General features: G+C 38.3%; 1 protein-coding gene across 3 annotated transcripts in view; it reads right to left on the bottom strand.

The window, feature by feature from the left end:
* The window catches only part of FAP (fibroblast activation protein alpha), a 72472-nt gene that overhangs the window by 20621 nt on the left and 26633 nt on the right, over positions 1–25218 (bottom strand). For all 3 annotated transcript variants that reach the window (XR_013371870.1, XM_077883480.1, XM_077883479.1), the window contains exons 9-17: positions 24901–25055; positions 22776–22879; positions 20481–20616; positions 17315–17359; positions 11132–11236; positions 10963–11033; positions 9162–9215; positions 6988–7112; positions 2844–2891 (exon numbers count right to left, since the gene is read on the bottom strand). Coding sequence is in view for 2 of the 3 variants with exons in the window: in XM_077883480.1 (XP_077739606.1) it covers positions 2844–2891; positions 6988–7112; positions 9162–9215; positions 10963–11033; positions 11132–11236; positions 17315–17359; positions 20481–20616; positions 22776–22879; positions 24901–25055 (843 nt within the window). In the remaining variant the exon portion in view is untranslated. The remainder of the gene's footprint in view (positions 1–2843; positions 2892–6987; positions 7113–9161; positions 9216–10962; positions 11034–11131; positions 11237–17314; positions 17360–20480; positions 20617–22775; positions 22880–24900; positions 25056–25218) is intronic.

The following is a 25218-nucleotide window of genomic DNA, read 5'->3' as shown; positions in this document are numbered from 1 at the left end:
TGGGATGTCTATGTCATAAAGTGGCAACCCTTCTGGGTTTCTAAAGCACTTGGTTCAGGTCCTGTGTTATTTCCAAATGACCTTATCCCACTTTGCCGATAAAACGAGGCCATTACACTGTTTTCTACAATGTCTACAAACTTTCATACAATGACATTAGTAATTTCTTCATTTTCACTCAGCACAAGGCCAGAAATGAATCTCTACATGTTTACTCCTACATGGAGTCCATTTTTTCCCAACTTCTCAGAGACCTCCCTCCTTTATGTCTTCCACCACTTCTGGTCTCCTAATTTCTTCTATCAGTGTTTAACCATGCTCAAATGTTCATTCTGTTTCAAAACCAAAATTAAACCGCTATCAACTGCTTCTAGCCATCATCTCACCTCTTTCCTCCTCTCCTCAGGCAGGCCTATTGAAAATATTGCTCTTTACTTACCTCCTGTGCAGGCCTAAACTTGCTGCAGTCTGGCTTCCACCTTCACTGTTCCTTTGAAACTGCTCTGACCAACCCAATGGTAATCTCTCTCTTGCTAAGTTCATTGATTTAGAGCAGGTCTCATTTCACTCTCTGTAGCACTTGACACAGATGAGCCCTCCTCTTTCCTGAGATCCACTCTTCTCTGGGTTCTATGATACCATACTCTCAAGGTTATCCTCCTTCTGTTCCCTTCTCTGTCTCCTTTATAGGTTCATTTTCCTCTTCTCATTTCTCGTGTTGGTGTTCTGCATGGTTTTATTCCTACTCTGTGGTCTTATCCTCTTCCATGGTCTCAGTTACCATGTAATTCACCAACAAATGACTTCTTGTTTCTCATCTTCAGTCGAATGTCCAGATCCAAAATTTAGTCACTCTGGGACAGCTCCACTTGGATATCCCATCGGCACCCCAAGCTCAGCATTAAAAACAAAATTCATCATCTCCCCAAAAACGTTCTCTCGGCTGCGAATTCCGCTTCCGGTAAAGAGCATCAATATCAATCCACTTGACCAAGCCATATGTCCAAGCAGCATTAATCTCCTTTATATTTGTGAGTTTCCAGTTTGATGTATCTATCATTAGGAGACATTTCCTAACCACCAAGCCCCATATACAGTACCATGCTTGTGTGCAGTCCTGCTCTACTCCCCCCATCCTAATCCTTTATCCTGCTCTATTCTCCACTCACGTTTGCATTCCCAATTGATCTATAATCTCCTCATGGACCTGGACCATATCTAACCCAGTGTCTGTTCATTTTAAGGATCTAGTATCCAGCACAATGTCTGGTTTAATGTGATAGGTGCTTAACAAATATCTATTGGATAAAGATTTCTGGTACCAAATGCACTGGAAAACAGGTGAAAAAAAAAACTACAAATAAATAGAAGACCTAGCATCAGCTCTAAAACTCAGCTTATCTGGGTATTTATTAAATATTCAGATTCTCTAGCCCAATTTAAGATCCGCCTGAACTGGGGAGGGCCTGGGAATCTGTATTTACAATAAATACCTCTGGAGAATCTCATCACTAGGCGAATTTGCAGAACTGTGTTCTAGAAAAATCGCATTCTGTTTGAGAGTTAGAAAACATATAAATACATATGAGAAATGAGAGTGACATGAGCTCTGCACCTATTTTGTAAGTATTGGGTGAAATAATAACACTTTTGTATGTAGTACCGAAATTGGTATCTGGCAGGAATAGAAGGATAATTAAAAAGTGGAAATTCATGCTCTGAAAAAAGGGAGGCTGACCTTTAGCAGTCATGATAAAATGGGAATCATGCATTTATGGGAATTTCCATTAAAACAAAATCTTACAGATTTGAATGTAGTATTGCTTTAAAATCTCTCTTACTCAGGGTTGAGATGAGCCATACTGAGAAAGACAATGTTTTATTCTTACAAGTATTTCATTATTAGACACGAGGTCAAAAAATCCCACAACTCTAAAATGACACTGGGTTCACAGCCCCTGTTTTACAATACCTGTCCTGTCTAGAGCTTTGGCACTGACTCTGGTTTTCCTCATTATCTTATATTCACCTGTTTTACTTGAGCCATTGAGCTGGCAGCCAAACTAATCTCAAAGCAGTCTCCTGACTTGTCACCAAAGCTGTCCAGGGAGGATCATAGGCACAAGTCCTGAAGTCCCTCATTGTCCCTCATCTCCATCAACTTCAACCCTATAATGTTGTTTAATGGAAAATCAAAAGACAACGAGGAAACTGCAGGGAGAGCATCTGGGCAATCGCACACTTGGACCACTCTGCCCAGAGCAAAGACAGTCATCTTTGATCTGTGAGCTATTTTGAACAATATCATAAATACGGGATGGAGGAGGACTATCTTGATAATAGTTGAAAATGGGAAAAGCCTCTAAAATTTCAGGGATTTCATTCGTAGCAACAGTGTGATGTAGCTGTTAAAACAAAAAAAGCCCGCGTGATAGTCATCCTCTGCTTTGAACTGGACTTAGATCTGGAATTTGTCTCTGGTTTGGGATGTTGCAAAAAAGCAGGAATTCTTATTTGGGAGGGAGGTTGTACTAAATATCCTGAGTTTCCTTCCAATGCTAAGCTTCTGTGTTTTTTATAAGGCTGACTGGGGAAGACAGCATGAATCCCTGTGATATAACTCATCTGTGTTATGCCAGGTTCTTACTGCAAGTAACTATTAAATTTCTTAGGATCAGGTTTGACTCCAACAATATCCAAGTCTATGTGAAAATAAGCTCTATGACCAAAAGATTCCATCACAGTTCTCCTTGCCCGTGTGGGGAGACTGTCTTGCTTCCTCTCGTGTAATGTCACCCAGAGTTCAAGATTTCTTTAGACAGCAGCATGCAAGAGAGCGGTACCTTGATCAGTGTGGCCGTCATGAAGGGTGGAAATGGGGAGGCCTGGGCCTGTGCACAGGATGCAAACAAAAACATAGTTTAATGTTAAAGGAACACTGAGTTTCCAAGAAGAACCGCTGGTCATATTTGTGATTCGCTTCCAGCTCAAGTGTATCTTAATTCTACAGCTATTTTTTCCCCCATGGAGAAGTCAACAACACCTTCTAAGTTACATTGAAACAACACATGAGATCAGAGCCCAAAGAAGATATGTGAGAGAAGACTTGCCTAGGCACCTTTCAAGGAGGGATCCTGAATAGTCCAGATCTAATTACACAAGCGGCCCCCAGGATCTGCTATGATAGCCTTCTGAGAAGTCATGTCATAGGGCTAGGTTAGCTGTGTCTTTATTATCTGATAACCTTCACCAGCACCCAGATAATACTTTCAGTCTGGATTCTTGGTTCAATGTTCAGTTTATTTTGGTGGGTGGAACTCAGCATCTTCCCCCCCGCCCCCAAGTGAGTAATAAATGTAGAAATAAATTTATATAGAACCCATTACCTGTTCAGATATGCTGTGGTGGTCACATTCTCTGGAAACAGACCCAGAGGTTTTGTGGGCCAGAGGTTTTTCTGGGGGTGGTATTAGGATGTTGACTTCTGGGAGAGGAAGGATTGGCTGGTGAGGGAAGGTGGGCTTCAGTGCAGTAAAAATGCAAACCTCAGCTGACCCCGCAGGGAGCTCTAGAGCTGGATGGTCTGCAGAATGGCCTCCATGTCCCAACAGGGCTGGCTTTTGTACTCCAGAATGGAGCCGTCATGGGGTGGGCACGAGATGAGAGCAGGGAGGGGGCTTGGCTGTGAGCTCTCGGCCACCAGCACTCTCAGCAGATGGTGAAGTGAGGGATTCTGTTCTGAATGGGGGGTTCTGGGTGCAACTCCAGTGTCCACTACATATTGCAGCATGGAGCTCAGGTTCTCTGTGCAGAAACAGGCCATTTTTAACAAGATCTACAAATAATTAAACACTAATTATCTCTAACTTACTGAAACTACAGCATAAAATAATACCTGGAAATATACCTTTTAAATATACAGCATAAAATAATGCCTGGAAATATACCTGGAAAAAATGTTTAACTTTTTTTGAAGTTGGCTCCACGCCCAGCAGGGAGCTCAGTGTGGGGCTTGAACTCATGACCTAAGCTGAGCATGATCAAGACCTGAACTGAGATCAAGAGTAGGATGCTTAATGGATGGAGTCACCCAGGTGCCCTTGGAAATATACTTTTAAAAGATAAATTTGCTCCACCAGTCAATGGGTTAAAAGATACACCATGCAAGTTGGGGGCAGGGGTTCATTTGCACTCTTGATGCTTCTTCCTTCTTTGTGGAACATTATCGGAGTAGCACCATGGTCCCAAGCAAGCAGAAGAGGAGGTAGCCTTTTTGACGAGTTCTCAGAAGATCTGGATAGAAGTAACTCCTTCGGCTTTGTTCCTGGCATCTCCCTGCCTGCTCTTGAGTGGATCCTCAATGCCCTTAGTGGGACAGTACTGGGGTCTCTAGGAGCCCCAGTGGCTGTCTAGTCGTACCCACATTTGTGAAACTGTAATATAACTTTCACAGGTAATAAAGCTAATATTTTAACTTCCTTCCTGATCCCTGAGTCTAACTTGAGAGTCAGGAGGAGAGCTATTATTTATTAGGTTCTCTCAAAAAAATAGTTCTTTATTGTGTGGAGTTTCAAAATTTTATAGAATTTAATTTCAGAGATTTTCATTTTGACCAGCTTTTCTTTAAAGTTATTAGAAGGGATGAATACATATATTTTTGGGCAGAATGTAAAGAAATGGAACATGATTCTGAATTTCTTGACTTTAGTCAACCAGTATCCATCCTATGGAATTTTTATGGGTATGAAGTTCCAGTAGTGACAACTAGCATATCTTTTTTGGCCAAACTCTGAGACAGGCTAATGACTGACTGCCCTGGATACAAATGGCCTGTGCATGTGGTTGCAGTGGCACAAAAGGATCAATTGTCCGGAATCCATCCCTTGCATTACTTTTGTTCCATCAGCAGCATGAAGAGGATTTTTACCTATTTAATCCTATTATCTGGGATTTACTCACCATCTCTTGGAGAGTTTGAAGTTACATAATGAGGCTTTACTCTTAGTCCTAAAGGGAAAGATTTCAAGGTTTTTCTTATGATGGCTCAGTGACTCATTTTACTGGAGCTTCAAAAACACCAGACGATGTGATGCTTCCCACACAGTATATTTTTTGCTAAATGGGAAATTACCATACTGCCGAGCAAGAGTGAGTGTGGAAAAGTCAGGCGATTCAAGTTCTAGAAAGGACTCTTCCACCAACTTTTGAGGAGAGCTTAGTCTTCGCTTCCTTGTCTTTTCAGTGGGCACTCAGACTCAAGGAAATATTAGGAAGACAAAGTGATATAAAAGTGGTATAGTGCTTTCAAAAAGGGTTGAAGCATTGTACAAATGCAGAATGCGTATAAATAGAAATGAATGCATGCAAGTATAGTGTCACTGATGTCTCAGTATATCAGCACAAGAACAAGTATTCTGTCAGGCTCTGCAAAAGGCAATAGTGCTTTGATCTTTAGCACTGATGTTCATTCAACAATTATGCATGATGCATAATTATTGTGCATTACCCATTTTTCTTGGCCTTATGAATGTAAAGATGAAAAGAAAGCAGCCTCTGCCTTCAGGAGAGAAACACAGATGACTCAGTATAGTTAGTTCAATGATACTATATGCCTGGCATGTAAGCTTTCAATATATGTTGCATAAATACATAGCCTGGGTTGAAAAATGTTCATATAATCTGAGAAGGACATTTAATATATATCTTTTAAGTGCCATCACCACAACTAGCACATATAGTTATGAACAACAATCTCTTGGCTTTTTGAAGATGTCATTGACTCAACATTTTGTGAAAGTAATTGTACCAAACCGACATCTTGTGCCATCTTAAAGGGAGCATTTGGCTTAAAATGTGTATTCATTCCCTCAGTCAGTTGAGCTAGAGCTCCGGTTCTAGGGCCAGATTATTGGGATGAGGAAAGTGGCATGACAGGGCAGGCTTCCTTCTGGGAAGTAAAGACCCTGGGCTCTTCTGCAACTGGTCAGGGACCTCCATCAGTCAAAGGTTCCATTTGTTCTCTGAGCTGCCTTCCACTGGGAGTTGATACCAGAAACAGCAGAGTGGCATGTATTTTGTAATACCATTCTCTGTTTGCTGTTTGTCCACCAGGGAAAGTCAGGGATTAATTATGGGAATGCGATAGAGAATGGAAAAGTAGATATTTCTCAAGTCCACTTTCCAAATCTCCATGATGATGCCCACCAAGACCCCAACCTAACTTGTCTCATTGCTTATCATATGTTCAAGATACAGATGTTATTCATAAAATAAAATTATTTGGATAGAAACTATTAACTAAATGTGCACACAGCCTTAAAAACCAGGAAGTATTTAGAATATTTTATTCCCTATGACTTTTTGATATTTGAATGAATTACTTATTATGTTTCCCAAATTTAGAAAGGACATACTGGGTGGAAAAAAGTTTATTTTCCATCCTCACTGAAACTATACTGCAAAGAAATATTGGCCTCCAAGGGAAGGAGCTCAGGTATCTAGGACATTCTTTCTTCCCCTGGCTGTAAAGTTTAACATTTCTCCAGGCAAATGGGGCCAAAGTCCAGCAATCATTTTAACAGAGAATGCTTCATTCTATACTATTGCTGGGGTCTCGCTGTGATAGCTGGTAGATGGTGTTTGCATATAACGTTAACGTCATGGTGCCATGGCAGGTAGCTGGTAAGAGCTTGGAATTTACAGTCAACAGATCCTCGCTCCCATCCTGGCTCTGCTGCTTACCAGCAGTGTAGGTCTTCTGAAAGTTATCCTGTTTCCTCAACTGCAAAATATTGGTATAAAAATGCTCTCCTATCTTTCTTTCATTTTTTCCCTCCCGCAAACATTAGATAAGATAACATAGGTGAGATCCCCATATAAGACAAGTGCTCAATAACTTGTAGTTTGGGATTGATCCTAGGATGGTGGTGATGAGGCTGACAACATTGGCAGTGGGATGGTGGAGCTCATGTTAGGCCCATTACCTACCATAGCAGATAAGTGCATAGTACTTGGCGTAGTCACTGAAACTTGCTGTGTAATATTGGCACCTTTCTTTCCTTAGATGGCAAGTAATGCACTTTTTGCTTGGAGGAGAGCTTCCAATGCTAATTCTAGAGGAAAATGAAAATAAAACTAAGCTGAAATTTTGAGATTGTATTTATCAAAATGTACTACTCCATGTAAAATGACTAATTTACATATTGACATCAAACCCACTCTATTTTTCTCTTGCCAATATCATTTAAAGTGAAGGGGAATTACAGTATTTTGATGTAGCCTGATTTTCAATCGTCTTTGCCTGAATAGGCATAAGCCTGGAGAGAGGAGCCCTTTGGCTTCTCTGCGGTGGGAGAAATATCTAACACCTTGAATGGGAGTGAGGTAACCACTTCCCATAGCCATTCATCTCTTACATCTTACAGAGTGCTTGCCAATGCATAGTTCTTCATCTTCCCATCTCCCTTTTTGTACTCCCATGCAAACATGCAAGGAAAGTCTGGCAGTCTCACCAAGAAAGGGGTCGCTGTTCTAATCATATATCTGGAAGGGGAAATCAGTAATAAGCAAAGTGGAAATTGAAAAAACATAGTTTTTAAGTGCCTCCTGTGGCTTTCATTCTTTTCTGAAGGACATTTGGGATCAGACAAGCTCTTCCTGGGAATGCTTCCCTCCACCACATTCCTACACAAGCCAACGTTGGGCCCAGCAGAGCCTTCCGCATGGCTCCTGAGTAGGGTGATTGACTTTAATATACAGACTCCCAGACCTTACCCCAAACCCTCAGAATCAGATTCTCATTCAGAGCAGATTAGATGGTATGATGCCAGAATGGGGTCATGGTCAGAGTCTGTTGTTGCTGGTAAAATACTCTGGCTGCTGCAGTGTATTCCTTCTGCTGCTGCCCCTGACCTTGCCTGGGGCATGGTAGAGGGGAGCCGGAGACATTGCTAGGGCCATAGAGGGATTCTCCCCCAATAGGTAAGAAGTCATGATTTTGGAGGGAGTAAAGGAATGTAGAAGAGGGACAATTTATTATTTCCTTGGTTACAGTTCACATTCTCGTTCGCATTTTGGTGTTACCTCGGAAATGTTAGGCAGTTAGCAGTAAGGGAGCTAAGTCAGCATACCCAGGTACAAATTCTGGCTGTAACAGTGTCACCTGCCTCTGAAATTGTGGGATGAAATGAAATTACATATGTAAAGTAGATAAAAAGTTTCCTGGATATAGCAGACCACCAGCCCACGGTAACTATGACCTTTACTTCCATATCCAGAGAGGGCTGTAGAGGGCACCATTCCAATAACCAAGGGGACAACTGAACCAAATTAAACACGATTTAGGAACAGAGATGAATTCCCTCCAATTGTAACAGGTTTATGCCAAAGTAAACCATATTAAAAGAAATCACATAATATGGGACTAAACACAATGCCTGGTATAAGGATCTGCTAAGTGAATGGATGTCCTCAATTACCTCTGAATTTAGTTGAAATATTTAGTATCATGTTCATATCAGCATTAGAATTTCTTGATTTTTTTTTTCTGAAGACATTTTGAGTTAGCTAATATTTATTTATTTTAGAGAGAGAGCATGCATGTAAGCATGCTTGAGTAGAGGGAGGGACAGAGAGAGAGAGCGAGAGAGAGAATCTCAAGCAATCTCCCTCCTGAGCTCTGAGCCTGACACAGTGCTTGATCTCACCACCCTGAGATCATGACCTGAGCTGAAACCAAGAGCCAGATGCTTAACCAACTGAGCCACCCAGGCACTCCAGGGGTGTGTGTGTGTGTGTGTGTGTGTGTGTGTGTGTTTATACTGATATAGTGTAAAATATTCTCTGAATGTTTTATCTTAATTCATGTTACTTTTATTATATTTCAGGCTTTAAAAAATATTCTAGGGCAGCCCAGGTGGCTCAGCGGTTTAGCGCCACCTTCGGCCCAGGGCGTGATCCTGGAGACCCAAGATCGAGTCCCACGTCAGGCTCTCTTCATGGAGCCTGCTTCTCCCTCTGCCTCTCTCTCTCTCTCTCTCTCTCTGTCTCTCATGAATAAGTAAATAAAATCTTTAAAAAGTATTCTATAGATCTAAAGGACTCTGACAGATATTCATTCAAATATTAATGTGTAAAAATTAGAATGAATTGACATAAATTACCTATAGATATTTCTTCTTCCTGGGTAGTCTTCAAATTCATTGCTAGAATAAAACCTGAAAATATATGCAGAAGTTATCAAATAAGTATTGATAACTAAATGGTGATAGAATTTTTAGTATTAACACTAATAAACAATATAGTCCAATGTTCATCTAATGAAACTATATTAATTGGCACTTATGTAGATAAATCATTGCTGTTTATAACAAAATTTAATGTACTTCCTCTGAATTTCAAATCATAAGAGAAAGATTAAATTATGCTGAATATTCTTTTTTTATAGGTATACTATATTCTGATTTATTCGTTATGAGTTACACAAAATAAGGTAGGATATTGATTGATATCACCCCCTTCGTTATCCATGACAGTTTACTGGCTTCTCTATGCTATATTAATTTTCCTGAAGACATTTTGGATTTGTTTTGCAGAAGCTCTGACAAAGGATGAATTTGTTATAAATCCGGAAACTCATCTACGCTATGACACCGCACAAAGGGGCACGTTACTTCACCCAGATGCAAAAGAAGTCACAAGAGAATATACTTGTTACTTAAGTATCTGGGTCCCAGTTCTAACCTGTCTTAATATAGCCATGAAGTGGGAAATCCAATTTAGTGGCATGATTTTCACTCCTCTGTGAGTTCATCTGAATATCACGAAGTTAACTGTCTTTTTTTTTTTTTTTGGAAGAGCGTAATAGGATGTAAAAAGTCAGGTTCGGTTACTAATTTTTAATTCTTAGGACTATTCAGCGGCCTATAGGTACTTCTGTATCTTCACTGTCAAAAACACCTCATTATCCCCAAGTAGAAAAAAAAAAAGGTCAGAGAATGCAAACAACTCCTAGGATTAAAAGTGTCTTCTTTACTCACTTCACGTGACTCCGATTGAGGGACAGTCACTTGCACTTGCCTTCCCCACAGCATCTCAGACTATCAGTGAGTACACTACTCACTATCTCTTCCAAACAGCCCCCTCCCCCCATAGCTTTCCTGTTCTGTCAGAGGCTTCGAGATTGCCTTCATCTCAGCCTTGCAATGAGTCCACTTTGCCTTTCTTTTCCCCTTTCCTTCACAACCATGAAGTCAGCAGTCTTGCTCGTCCTCCATCTGTCCTTGTGGTCATGTCCCCTTCCTCTCATTCATTTAGCAAATCTTTACTGAATTCCAGCTCTGTGTCAGGAACTGTGCCAAGTGCTAAGGCAAGAAAAAGGAGGCATAGCTTTTCCCTCCAGAGTCCGTATCTCATTGCCACTGTTCCAGTTCAGGCCTCCATCATCGCAGGCCTAGATTATGACCATAGCTGGGTCTTCCTGCCTTGGGTTTTCCCCTACCTCTGTTTCTACTTGACAGTATGTGGTAGGAAGTAATTGCTCAAAAAATGATGGCTGTTGCAGCTAATGATCTTAAATTTATATAACAGTGAATCACTACCAAAATATTTCTGTATCTATGGGCTGCCCTTCATGGACTTTTGAAGCTTGCTCATTTCTTCAAGTGCTGAAGAGTAAAATTTCCATTTAGAAGTAGTTATTTTTAAAAATTTATACTTTTAATTAATTATCTACCAAGTATCAGAAGAGAAATGTCCACTTACCAAATATTCTTTCCTGAAAGCTATAATGTTAACTGGCTATTAAAGAATGTGCAATCTTAATGAAACCACAGCTATCTGAGCTAACCTACAGAGTAAAGAAAAAAAAATGCTCTTAACGAAGAAGTGGGTACAGTATCACTTGTGTGTCCATCAGTGCCAATTAAAACCTGAATGGTGCATCATGCTTCATGCAATACTTACAGTGAATCCTGTGTTACTCTGAATATATTTATGGCCTCCCACTTGCCACTTGTAATTTGAATAGCATTTTCCTATAAAAAGACAAACATTATGTTGTGTGAAGCTGAGCGTTATTTGAGCAACCTCAAGTGAATGATCTTTGAGGAGATAAATCTTGGAAGGAACATACCACAGTGTCTTTGATATAGTGAATATGTTTGTAGCCATCCTTGTCGCTAAATATTTTGTAGTATGAAATGGCATCATAGCTGAAAACTGGTGTTGAAACAAAGAACTGAAAGAAATGAACAGAGGTTATGTTCAAAAGACAAACCAAACTAAAACTATAGATTTTTTCAAAAGCAGTGGATAGTTCTGATTATAGGAACTAGAATGCCTTGCCTCCCCTGCCTTCCATCACTCACATCTGAAATTCCATTCTTACAGATAGACAGCTTTTTTAGTGATTCTAACAGGCATTTTCACATTCCAACTGCTGCTTAATTGCTACTACATACCCCTGTGTTTATAATGTTTAATTTGATTGAATGTCTACGCTTAGAGAGTATGTGGTTTGAAATACAGTTAAAAGGATCACAAGTAAGTGTTGATATTTAGCCAAGTCAAACTTCAAAATGTGCTATTTGACCAAAGTGTGACTCATGAGGGCTGATAATTCTTTTGATTTTTGGTTTGTCTGATGCCAAGCACCTAATGCCAATGATTCAATGAAGACATTTTAAAGATGAAAATATCATGGCTTGCTAGCCACAGTTTTTAATGGTGGTAGGAAGAAACTTCTAGACTTGAGAAATAAAATGTTACCAGGACAAGAAAGTAGGAGGTTTACTCCCTGAGCTCATGGAGGGAAGCAGGCCTTGTTGCCTGTCTCTGACCTCTCCTCAGGGCCCCACTGGCCACTTGCTGGGAACTGCTAAATGACCGAAGGAGTCCCCGATATTCAGCTTTCTTATGCCTGGAACAGAGGAAGCCATACCTCTATATCCTGAATGGCTTAGATAACTAAAACTAAAACCTACAAATGTCCTCACACAGAATTTTAGCTAGTAGCTTCTCACATTAAAAATATATATATATATATATGTATATATATATATATGATAAGGCTTATATATATATATATATATATATATATAAGCCTTATCTTACATCTGTTGGGTTCTTTTTCTCCTGGTCATTGGGTTGTAAAAGAAAGGTCAGGTGGTAAAATGACAACATGAGGAAAGAGCTACTCTGCATTGCACCCAGTAGATATTCTCACAAATAATCCCGAACCAACTCTCTCTAGCCAGAAGTGCTTCCACATGACAGTGAAACAAGATGTTCGACTCCTTCAGAACTAAGTGACAACAACAAAACCACCAGTATCTTTTAGTTGTTATAGACCTTTTGAGTGATGGTTCCCTGTGTGACCTGATCATTGATGCTCTTTGATAAAACTGATGGTTATGATTGCATGATGCTAAAATGTAACTTATTTGATGTGGTGTCTATAGTGGTCTGAATAGTGTTGTCCAAAATTCATTTGAACCCAGAACCTCTGAAGATGACTACCATGGACTGAATGTTTGTGTCTCCCCAAAATTCATATTTTGAAACCCTAACCCCCATTAGGAATGGCATTAGGAGGTGGGACCTTTGACAGGTGATTAGGATTAGATGAGGTCACAGGGGTAGAGCCCCCATGAACGAGATTAATGCCCTTATAAGAATCACTAGTGAGCTTGCTTCCCTTGTTCTATTCTCTCCCATGTAAGGATACAAGATGTGCAACCTAGAAGAGAGCTCTCACCAGAACCCAATCATGCTGGCACCCTAATCTAAGACTTCCAGCCTCCAGAAGTGTGAGAAATCAACTTCCATTGTCTATAAACCACTCAGTCTATGGTGCTTTGTTTCAGCAGCCCAAATGGAGGAAGATAATGACCCTACCCTATTTGCAGATATAATCAAGCTAAGAATGGAGATGTGATCATATTGGATTAGGATGGGCCCTAAATCCAATCCAGCTGGTGTCCTCATAAGAAGAGATGATACCACTAGACACAGAGGGACACAATGAACAGCCAGCCAAGGAAGTTCAAGTACTGTCAAGAGTCACCAGTCGCTGGAACGAGAAAGAATTCTTCCCTAGAAGCTTCAGAGGGAGCAGCACCCTGCTGGCATCTTGACTTTGGACGTACAGCCTCCAGGCTGGTGACAGAGGAAATTTCTGTTGTTTTAAGCCATCAAGTTTGTGGTACTTTGTTGCAGTGGTCCCAGGAAACCTCATGTACTAAGTCTTATCACTTGGCATAGAATGGATGTCTTTCACAAATGAAAAATGGGTTTTGAGACTCATGCCTCTAAATGAAATCGAGGGTGAACTGAGTGAAAAAAAAGGCCCAGGAAAAAGAAACTCTGGCTCACAATTTTGTGGATGGAATTTCATTAGTATAGATCATCATGACAAGCCATTCTTCCATTTTAGAATGCAGCTTTGCCTTCTTAGGCAAATGATGATATACTAACTAGTAACCACTTCACAATGCCTCCCTCTCACTCCTCAGGGTGAAAGACAAAACCCAGCTCTACACTGTCTTTAACACTAAAATGGAACCAGGGTCACAAAATATTTTGAGATGCCAGAGTAAAAACATATTCTCCTCACACCTCCGGTTAGTAAGGAACTGTAAAGAAAAAGGTTTTGTTCTAGATTCAAACTTAAAATTTCATTTTCATTGAAAAAAAATAAGAGGGCAGAGGGTTATATTTTAAGATATTAGAATCAGGCAAACAGGAAGACTATCTCTGCTAAACAAAGACTGTTATCTTCTCCCTTTTTATTGCATTCATTGAAGAGAGCTGCTTTAGATGGACGGGTAACTTGGGTGAGCTAAAGAGAGTGTGAAATATTTCCGCCTTCACTTTAGCAGAGCTAGAGCCATCATGCATCCTGAGTTAAGTGCTTCTCGCGGCCACTCACACCTGGACCCTAGATAAGCACTCATAACGAGGTGGTCCTCAGTTTTAACAAGGCTTTTTCACAGCCCCTTTATCATGCTTAGGTTTTCTGATAAATTACTCACCTCTATGTGCAAAGCCATTTCAAACATTTTACTTGGAAGGTAAGATTATTTACCACCAGATAATTTCTTCCCATGGCTGGTGAACAACCTGAGGTCCTACTTATCAAAGGCTGATGCCTAAATGGAGTCCACATTCGGTGAAAAGCCCAGACTCAGCATCGGGTAGAAAGCTCATTTTTCTGGCAACTGAATTGAGCCAGCTTTATTTAAGGTTTATTTCCTTGTTTCTTACTTAAAAGTAAAACACAAACAAAACCCCAAAACAACTCTCGTTTTTTGTGAACAAAGGGATTTTGCCAACAGCTAAGGGAAGTGTATGGCTTAATGACTTTAAAGTAATTTAAGTGTGGTTTTGCACTCACTCTAAGCTTTATGCTTTTAGTGCTTGCTCTCCAAATTTTACCAATTCCATACTAGATTCTTTGATTAAAGGTTTCTTTTTGTCTGTTCTCTACAGGGCAAGGAATAGTTTGTTTAAAGTGAACTTGTGGTTGTTATTTTTCAGATCAAATACCAAAGGAGAATTTAGGCTCTTTCCCCCAAACTTAAGACACTGAACATCTGATGCTGGAGGACAGAAAGTGATAGGTAAAGCTCTATTCGCCAGGTCCGTGCCTGCAGCTAACAGGTGCATTGCTTTTTGCAAGTCACTCACTCTCACGCCTCTGATTCACAGGTGTTTTCCAAAGGTGTTTTTCAGTTTAAATCCCCTTAATAAATTCTAAAGGAACAACTTCTCTAAAGTCACTCTTTGGTTTTAGACTAATATGATTAACCAGTACACTTTCTCTAAAAACTTCATAAATATTACTTGAACAAACGTCTGAAAGACATACGTATTTCTAGGTTATTTCTGGGTAGTTTTATTAAGCCATTGGTTTGATTATAGGTCAAAGGAAGCTATCCAGCATTTATGACATACGAGTTATGAGCATATGAAGTTATGCCCTGACTTTTAAAAGACATGTCAAAACTTGTAAAATCTAATGACTGACCTCTTCAAAGCAGCTGCCTTGGGAGAATGTGAACTTTCTCTTGAAAGCTATCACTGCAAAGGTTTTTCAACAATACCTTTTCTGGTATTTAGAAAATTTACTGCCCATTGGGTAAATTTTAGGAATTTGAGATGAATACATGAAAAAAATAATTTTTCCCAGTAGAATTCCAAAGCTACAGATATTAAAATGATCTAGCACAAAACATATATTGCAGATAAATAATGCATTATTCACTAGATTTATTTTGGCATGATTTTTTAAAACTGATTTTTTATTTAATGTAGGGATCTCATCTTCCCTCAAAAGATATGCATGTGCCTCCACTGAGGATATTTAAAACAATGTTCTTCAGCTTTAGAAGGCAATTAACTAATTAATTAATTGATCCATTCATCCAGCTCATATTTGCTGAGGTTGCAAGGCTGGTGCTATACAGATTGCAAAAGTTGATAAGATATAAAGATTGATGATTCTAAGATGCTTCTAAATAAGAGATTTCAAAAGATGCATTCTAAAATACTTCAGAGTGTTTTGAATGCTGGTAGCATTTTCAGAATAAATGTGTATGAATTTCTAAAATCATGTCTTTAAGAAGACTATTGATATCATCTATTTGTAAAATATCTAGTATCTATGTGTAGATAAATACAAATAGATAATCTATTATCTATTTATCTATTTGTAAAATCGTATCATTCATGTTATTCTGTAATAACTTCAGCTACGTTATCATCAAGGAGAATACAACCAAAGGAAGTCTTCAGGTAATCTTCTTTGCCTCATTCTTTACTGGAAGTTAAAGGTTAACATTCCCTTTCCTCAAGTTTTCAAACAATGACCTAGGAATTACCTTTTTGGAGGAGAAGATTTGAACTGACCAACGTTCCAAAAATTTAGAAAGTTCTGTCCTTTCACTAAATATTTCTGATTTTTCTTGTGTTGCTTAGTACAGTGGCAAAGGGTGAACTCAAATAGGACTTCCCCATTTTCTTTTCTGGATTACACATTTATCCTTGTTATCTCGCTATTTTAGAATATAACTTACATTTACTGTATATATTTAATAAAGTAATAACTATCCTTTAGTTAATGACTAAAACAGAACTGTCTTTAACTAAAGACAAAGCAAACATGTGTAAGCTAAAAATCGCTAAATCCAGAAAAGTGCAAAACAGTTTTTAATATCTGAAGATATTTTACTTTGCAATTTACCTTCTTTATACTCACCTTAACTTTGAATTTTTATGAGTTACCATCTTACAATTGACTCTGAATTTTTTATTGTTCTTGTACCATGGGTTAATGTATTAAACCAGGTCCTAAGAGTTTCCTTTTTTCTTTACACGTGCTACTCAGAGAAACTTGTGTATGTGTTTTTTAATCCAAATGCTAGTTGAATTCAATCATATGTTTGTAATAAGTGGAAGCATCCACACACATCCACTTATTCTCTGTCCAATTGTGTATTCTTCATATGGTATATTAGAGTATATTAGACACAATTGAGAATTTTGTAAAACGTGATTTTTTTACACTAAAAATTTACACAAATCACTGAATAAACCTATCTCCCCAAACCTAAATATAAGTGATCACAAACCATCACAAAGCACACATTTTCCTATTTGATACCACTTAAAAACTGGAAAAAATATATAATTCATTTATTCATTTCAGCTTATATAAAATCTAATGAGGTAGATTGTCTTTAAATTCCTAAGAATACCAGTGTATTTGATTCCTCTGGTTAGTAATTATTATTTTAAGCTGATCAGGAATGTAATCTTTTGAAAAATAATCTTTATTTTATTCATTTAATAAAATATTAATTATGATACCGGAGATTCAACTGAAAAAGTCAAGTATGGGACATGAGGAATATGATTTGTTCTCAACAGAATTTTAAACATCTAGACATTAAATTTATCTGGCACACAATTGCTGAAAGGATCACTACCTTTGTTTTTTTTTACCTTGTTATTTTTTTCTATGAAGCAAGTAGTGTCAGTTTGAATACATTTAAAATAGTCCTTTGGGGATCCCTGGGTGGCTCAGCAGTTTGGCGCCTGCCTTTGGCCCAGGGCATGATCCTGGGATCGAGTCCCACATCGGGCTCCCTGCGTGGAGCCTGCTTCTCCCTCTGCCTGTGTCTCTGCCTCTCTCTCTGTGTCTCTCATGAATAAACAAATAAAATTTTTAAAAAATAAATAAAATGAAATAGTCCTTTGATAGCTGAGAATCTGGCAAGTGACAGTAAAATATAAGGAAAAGATAGCAAAATCATACTCCACCAGCCCATCCAGTTCTGCTTTCTTCTATATGTTCCTGGGCCTAAAAGAAAGATCACAACAAACATACTATTAGGAGAACAGTTTTTCCTAAATATAATCTGGGCATTTGAACCAGTTAAGCTGCCTACTCAGAGTGTACTATTGTTAATTGAGTAACTTCACACTTGAGTTTAAGATGGCCATATTCAAAATCTTATACATCAGTGCTATTGCATACACATGAGTGATCTAAGGGCTGTATCTTACTCCAAACCTTTTATAATTCTGGTTTAATTTTCCATGAGGCAGTGCCTGGAATTATTACATCTATGGAAACCTAGCACAACCCAAGCACTTGGTGTCATGCAGTTACAAAAGGCATTTCACAGTGGAGTTTAGATTGATTTTTCTTTTCTTAGTCTTATTAAATAGGTAGGAATCTTAAAATGTGTGCTGGATCTTATTTTGGTATATATTTTGGCATAATACAGTCAATCATTTATTGAACAGAATTTAGTAAGCTTAAAAGGATGAATAGGTTTTCCTAGTCAAGTAATTAGAAAGAACATTCTCGGTGAAATGAACAACACAGAGGCCAAGCCAGCTTAGTAGACCACAAGGGTGGTTCAGTATGGCTGAGTGGAGGGTGACTATCAAAAAGAGTTAAAGATGAGGGAAGATGCAGGGGTATCAAAACAATCTTGGAGAAATTTTTATGCCACCCTAGGAATTTTGGACTTTCACTCTGGGCACATCCTTTGAAGGATTTCAAAATCACAATTTGGAAAATATAATTGAGAAAGTGATACAGAGAATGGATTAGAAATGAGTAATTCTAGCTAGAAGGAGGCAGAGAGACCAATTGGAAGGCTATTTTAATGTTTGGAAAAAGGATGATAAAGGCCTAAAACCCTGGATCAATAGTGAGCATCCTCAGAGAAGATGTAGCCATTTGAGGGACAAATGGTAACAAAACCTCTGGTATGGATAAAAACCACCTGAATTGTAGGTTGAGAATTGTGGTAAAGGCTGTAAGATTATCAGCAATCATTTTCTCTTTTTTGCTAGGAATATAGGTGGGCTACATTTCGCAGGCCTCCTTCCTGTAGGACGTGGTCATTTGAGAAGCTCTAACCGATGGTGTGTGAGCCACTTCTAAGCCTAACCTATAGAAGCCTCTTGTACATGATCCTCCACTCCCTTTTCCATTCTCCAGCTGATCATTAGTGGTCATATTCAAATGAGGTTTGAATAACTTTGAACTAGCCCTGAAACTCACTAGATAAGGCAGCAGAATGCCATCAGCCTGAGCACCCCATCCCCCACCCCTCATCATCCCCCACTTACCTGGACTTACTAGTAGGTAGTAACATGAATGTGCAAAATATTTCTATTGTATCAGCCCACTGAGTGACTGGAAGGGTTCTATGGCTGGTATAGCAGTTAGCCTACCTTGCAAATACATTAATTTGGAGAATAATACGATTTTTAGAGAATAGAAAAAGAAGAGCTGGAAACAAAAAGAACAGTCAGTGAAGAAGAAAGAGAATCGCGAGAGAGTACTGTTACAAGAAGCAAGGAAATAATAAATCTGAAGGCACAGCTTTGTTGTCTAACTCAACACTTGGTTGTTCTAAAATCTGAAAATGTGTTCCATGTATTTATCAAATTATTTTGAAGCAGAGGTTGTTTTGAAATCCTAAGGTTAATTAAACCTGGAATTCTAAATTTAATCACTGTTTTGGGCTATAAAGCTAAAGTTTATATTCCAAGGAATTCCACAGCTCCTTGAATAAGTATCCTATATATACTGTCAGTTTGGATTAAAGTTGTCCCTGATTTTGATAAATTAGAATTTCAGATTCCAAAGCAATTGCCGTTTTTAAATGCCTAGTTTTGAGAACTAAAAATTGTATCTAAATGACTGATCTTGTAGTTTTAAACTAATGAAAGTAAAGCAATCATTCCTCATACCTAGATTCAATGAAAACATTGAAGATATATTCCTCCAAACCTGATTTATCAGATAAATGGTTTCTAATTAACTACCACAATCAAGTTTATTCTTTTCCCCCCTATGCTACTGCATTAAAGCCAACATCTTTCTGTTTTGTATTTCAAAATATAAATAAGATAAAAATAAGCTTCTAGCAGATTCCATCAAAATTAGTCAAGCTTCTTACAGAGTAGTGATTTAAAAAAATATTTTTAGCCCGAGTAATGTTGACTATTATAGTCCTGATATATTTCCAAATAGATTCATATGACTCTTTTCTTGCAAAACATAGTGTCCTAATTTTGAGATGGAATTTAGTGATTTACTTTGATTGCTCTGTGCTTTTTTCCTAACTTTATAAAATAGGTTTATTCCATATTCGGTTTAATGAAATGTCTCCATAATTAGAAGTCTTATGAAATGTATCCATCAAATTTCCTACTTGAAGATAACATTTTGTATTTCTTAGTCTCTAATATGAGTCCTTATGAGCAGGCTCATTTTAAAGCTTTTAGATAGCTGAAGTACTTGTCTAGCTCATTAATTTAACAGATTATGTTTGGATTTGAACAATAGAAACAATTAAAACTCAACAATAAATCTGTGCCTAATTTGCGAGTTTTTTCTTCCTAAAATTAGCATAGTAGAGTATTCTCAAGATAACAGGAGAGCAGGATAATTTGATCTGCTATTTCATGTCATACTCTCAATTATCTACTGTTAATTTTAAAATGGGAATATTTGGCTTTTTTTTATAATATCCATTTCCTCTGAAATTTTTATTTTTCAATTTTGACACTGAATAGAACATAGCACCATTAGAATTTTTTTGTTTTTTTGTTTTTAATAGAACATATCTATTTTCCTAATAGAGCCATCTTATCTTTTCATCCTCATTATTTTGGGGGTTTTGACTGCCAGTGGTATCATCTCAAAAGGATGGATTTCCATCCTAACTCAGAACCAGACACCTTATTTCTCCAATTGTTTTATTTAGCCTTTTTCTCTATGCAGTATCAGTGCTAAAGTCATTTTTAATAAAAATAATGGGCTGAATAAGGAGGGATTTGTCTGCAAAGCAATCAAGAATTGAATGTGTTAATTCTGGCCTTATAAAACAAAATATTAGCCCCCTCATGGGCTTTCATCTTCAGAAATATACCTCTGGGGTTCTAATATAACCTACCTTTGGACAATCCCATGTCTGCCAGCCTTCCCTGAAATCACATATGGACAGAACTGAAACGTTCTGGATTCTTTTTAGCCACTGCAAACATACTCGTTCATCAGTAACCCATGTGAGCCAACTGAAATAATAATCACTGCAAATAAAGCAAAACAGATAGTCACAGCCATAAAGTAGCATCACATGAAATAATTTCTTAAGGTTTGTTTTCTAAAGGATGTATTTTAGAATTATGAAATATTTATCCCATAGGTAAGGAAAGTAAAACATTCCCTTTTCCACAGAGGAAGCTTAAATATACTTGCTGATTTTTATTTTATTTATTTTATTAAAAAAATTTTTTTAAAGAGAGTGCACATGAGCCCAGGACCGGGGTGGGGCGGGGGGGGGGGGTGGCGCAGAGAGAGAGGGAGAGAGAATCTCAAGCAGGTTCCCTGCCCAGTGCAGAGCTCAATGTGGGGCTCCACGTCACCACCCTGAGATCATGACCTGAGCCAAAATCAGGAGTCGGATGTTTAACTGACTGAACCACCCAGGCTCCCCATACTTGCTGACTTTTAAGAATATCTCTAAGAGACCTCATTCACCTAGTGGACTTATTTTATGCTTGAATTTTCTCCTCACTTTGGATTTTTACATCTTAGGAAAAATCTTAAGACATGAGACAAAGTTATTGGTCCATCTACAGGGGAAAAAGCATGAAACTGGTGATTTTGCACAGGTAAACTCATTTTTTTCACTTTTTAACTAGCAGAGAGCCAAGCGTGATAAATGCCCGTCTTTCTCTCCAGGCATGTTTGTGTTGGAGCCGAGTTTTAACTGTGACCATGGTCAGGGGTTGAAATTCAGATTTACTGCAATAATCATGGATGATGTATATTAAGTAACTCAAATAATGCTTGGCACACAGTTGGTGTCAATGAATGGCAGCAATCATTACTCCACTCTGAGGACGAAGCTGTAGATAGAGAACATCAGTGTAAATAAACCACAGAATTTTGGACATTGATGTAAAAGAAATCACAGAACTGGAAGGGTCTCTGGCTCAGATTCTGGTTTTACCTCCTACTAGTTATACTATTTAAGGCTACTTACTTAACATGTCTGTGCCTCTGTTTCTATATAAAATGGGAATAATAATATTACCAAATTTAAAGCTTGCTACAAAATTTGTTGAGAGTGCTTGAAGTTCTTGAGATTTCTGCCTGCTTCATGGTGAGGGATACGAAAATGTTAACTATTACTGTTACATTGTCAGGATTTTATAGATGCTCCAACAAGCCTCTTGACTCCTTCTACAGCACCCTTCTATCATTTCATTTGGCTCCTAAGGAGAATGTTACTTAAAAAGAAAAAAAAAAAAAAGATGTATTTAGTCGAGCTTTTGTCAACTAGATTGGGGTTGAGGGAGTAATGGATCATCCAAAAAATAACAATAATAATAAAGCTATTTTAAATTACCCATGAGTGGATTCACCCTGGAAGGGCCCAGCAGAGGCCTCTGCTGAGGTTCTTTACCTTGTTAGTGATCAATCATTCGGCCTTGGCTGACTCTCCTGCATGGGCCAGCAGGAGGAAAAGCCAAGCCCTGGCCTGCAAGGGTTTGGGAAGTGGTAAAGAGGCCTACCAGGCAGGGCATAGGGCACCTCTTACCTTTATCAGCTTCACCCAGAATGACCACAGAGGACTGATGGAGATGCTGCAGGGTTGCTATAATCAGGGTTAATCAGACAATATCTACCTAGGGTGCCATGCTGGGGAAGTGAGACTGCTTCATGTCCGTGTCTAACTGTAGTTAACCCCAAACAGATAATTGTGCCAACAGATAATTGTGGATAGACTGCATTCTAGTAAAAAATAAAATGCTAATATTTGGAGAGGGTTGGCTTTTTTCCTCTTGTTTGTCATGCATATGTGAGCAAGCATGATCTCTAAATCCTGGGTTGGAAAGTAGATCAGAGTTGAGAGAAGCCATGCTGAGAACTTGTATGAATTATACTATCTGCCTACTGATCCCAAGTTTACATTCACACATCTGAGGGAAGTATCCCTTATATTATCATTAAGATCACCTTTATATGTATGAAAGAGGCTAGTATTTTAAAATCAATTTAAGAAACGTATTTGTGATTTTTAATTTGATTATGTATTCGGGTTTGCATGCCAACTTTATTTATTTATTTTTGCTTGGAATATAAACACCATAAACTCACTAGAAAAGAAGTGTAAATCCCGATAAAGAAATTTCAGTGTTAAAATTCAGTTTAAGGTGGGAAGCATCTGAGCTTACTATACCTTGATGCTATCATTGCTGGAACTGGCACTTCTCTGGGACCTGTCTGCTGAGGATAAGTGGTATCGATAATAAAGATCCGAACAACAGGGTTCTTAGCTCCAGCCTGCCAAAACATTGGAGATATATAAGCTCATAAAATTCTAATTATTGCCAACATATTAAAGACACTTTAGGAATTTAGGCATATTTTTATAAGCTAATAATATTAAGTATATTACTGTGAAACCATTCTAATTATAACATGACCAGGAATCTCATTTCAATTTTACTTGCAGGGCAACTACAAATATTGTGTCAACCAGAGTGAAAACACACATTTTAAGTGATTAATGAGGGGGCTTTGATTCATAGGGAAAAAATATTTTGGATATGAAAATGCAGTTCCATAATTGATATTCTCTTTTCTGACTTTCAAGACAGATATTTCCTATAATTATTATTATGATACGTATAACAATCATTTCTCCATGTGCTAAAGGGAGTGTGGGGTGGGGAGAGCGTAAAGAATGAATAATGAAAGATACCTTTTGCCTTGTACCCTATGGTTTGGTCTAGGACAGTCATCACTCACTCTCCTTGCTGGTTATATTACTACTTCTTTCATCCCCCCCAAATTAGGGAAATGTCACCTCCAAATAAAGTGCCCGTGGAATTTGCACTTTCCTTGTTTTGTACTTTCTGTGCTATTATACACCCTAAATTTACATGACAGTGTAGTTCACACCCAGACAGCTTCTTAGAGTTCCTGTTATTTTAACACAGAAAAAGAGAGTCTTATAATTGTTAAACAACTTAAGTCCAGGAAGTTTAGGTTCACAGCCTTAAATGACTCTGGGCTGTTTGGATTCATCTAAAGAACTGTCCAGGCTCTCCTCTGACCCGTTTCACTCTGAGGTTCAGCTGGGACTTCTGGTTTTTTGCAAGCTGTCTCACTTCTCAGTCTGATTTCAGATGTTTCAACAACTTCAGTCTTCAAGGAAGCATGAAAGTTTGGGTCCCAACTTCTCTGCCAGTGTCAGTCTTCAATTCTGGGTTCCTCCATCTCTTCCTGCTCCCTTCCACCCTCCTAAAGATCCAAGCTCTTTTACATCCCAGGCCCCAAGTACCATACCTCTTGCTTCCAAATATCTCCAGCTTTCAGACTTTGTACACAGCCATTGAGAGATCTCCTACCTAAACGTACACCTCCTGTCCACTGCCTTTTCTCAAATGACCTTTAACATAAATTTTAGACTATCTGCTATTTCTACTTCTCTGACCACAGCCACTTTGGCTCGCATCGAAAAGCACTTGTGTGTATGCACATCCGTCCCATCCGTGTCATGTATGGGGACCCACTGGGTCCATCCATAACAGTGCTCTCTTTGGCAAGTAAACACAATAGGAACTAAAGAACAAAGAACTATTTTCTAAAATCACTTCCATGCCTTTTGAAAGAGGAGGATTTGATCCCCTTTCAGGTTTTTTGTCTATATCAAATTAGGATATGACGCTTCTCCACCATATGGCCTTCCAAGTGACCTTGCTGTTCTCCCACTACAGACACAGGACCCCTCTCTTCGGACAGGGGACTGAATGAAAAGTATGTACACTAAGAATTCTACAATGGTTATACAAGAAACTCTGGGCTCACTCCATGTCTAATTTCCTCAAGGAAGAAACTAGGCTTATAAACTTAACCTACCTTGTGTGTCCAGAAAAGATCACAACTCATACCTGCTTCTACCTGACAGGAACATCAAGTTCAACATTTGTATTTTCCATTCTAGTCGGCATTTACATGAGAATTCAAGAGGGAATTGCAAAACAGAACTTTACCCTGAATTTGGAGCATGAAATATGAAAAATTAAAATTAAGTTAAGCTTGTTTTTCCTCCATAATCTAGACCATATGTTTTTCAAAGATTCTGCGATGGATTTTGCAAAGACTACTTCATCCAGCACAACCAGATGTCCAAAGCAACAGATGTCCACATAAATAATAGAGCACAGTACAATGTTTGCCTTACAATGCACAAGGATAAGAAGCTCTCCAAACTTGTTGATCCCACCTCTATTCATGGTATTGGTTGCTCATTTTGACACCGGAGGAATAGAAGCATCTGCTAAAAGTACTCAACATACCTTTGGGTATGGAATATTTATTGTTCTAGGATATTGTTCATCACCATAATAGGAATAGGCAATAACTGGTATCTCTGTATCATTAAATTCTGCATATGCCAAAAATTTTCCATTAGGAGACCACCAGAGAGCATGTTTTGTAGCAAGCATTTCCTCTGAAAGATAAATACAAGCATATTAATTACAATTATAACTTACTCTTAAGATCAATGTAAATGCCTCAAAATACATTGTATTAGGCATTTATTGACTGAAATAATTTATTTAATGTGGATGTGACATGTGCCAAAATTTGGTTATGAAAAAGGATAATCTGAA

The sequence above is a fragment of the Canis aureus genome, chromosome 34 (genome assembly GCF_053574225.1).
Source record: "Canis aureus isolate CA01 chromosome 34, VMU_Caureus_v.1.0, whole genome shotgun sequence".
NCBI classification, from domain to species: Eukaryota; Metazoa; Chordata; class Mammalia; order Carnivora; family Canidae; genus Canis; species Canis aureus.
This window is presented reverse-complemented; position numbering and strand designations above follow the sequence as displayed.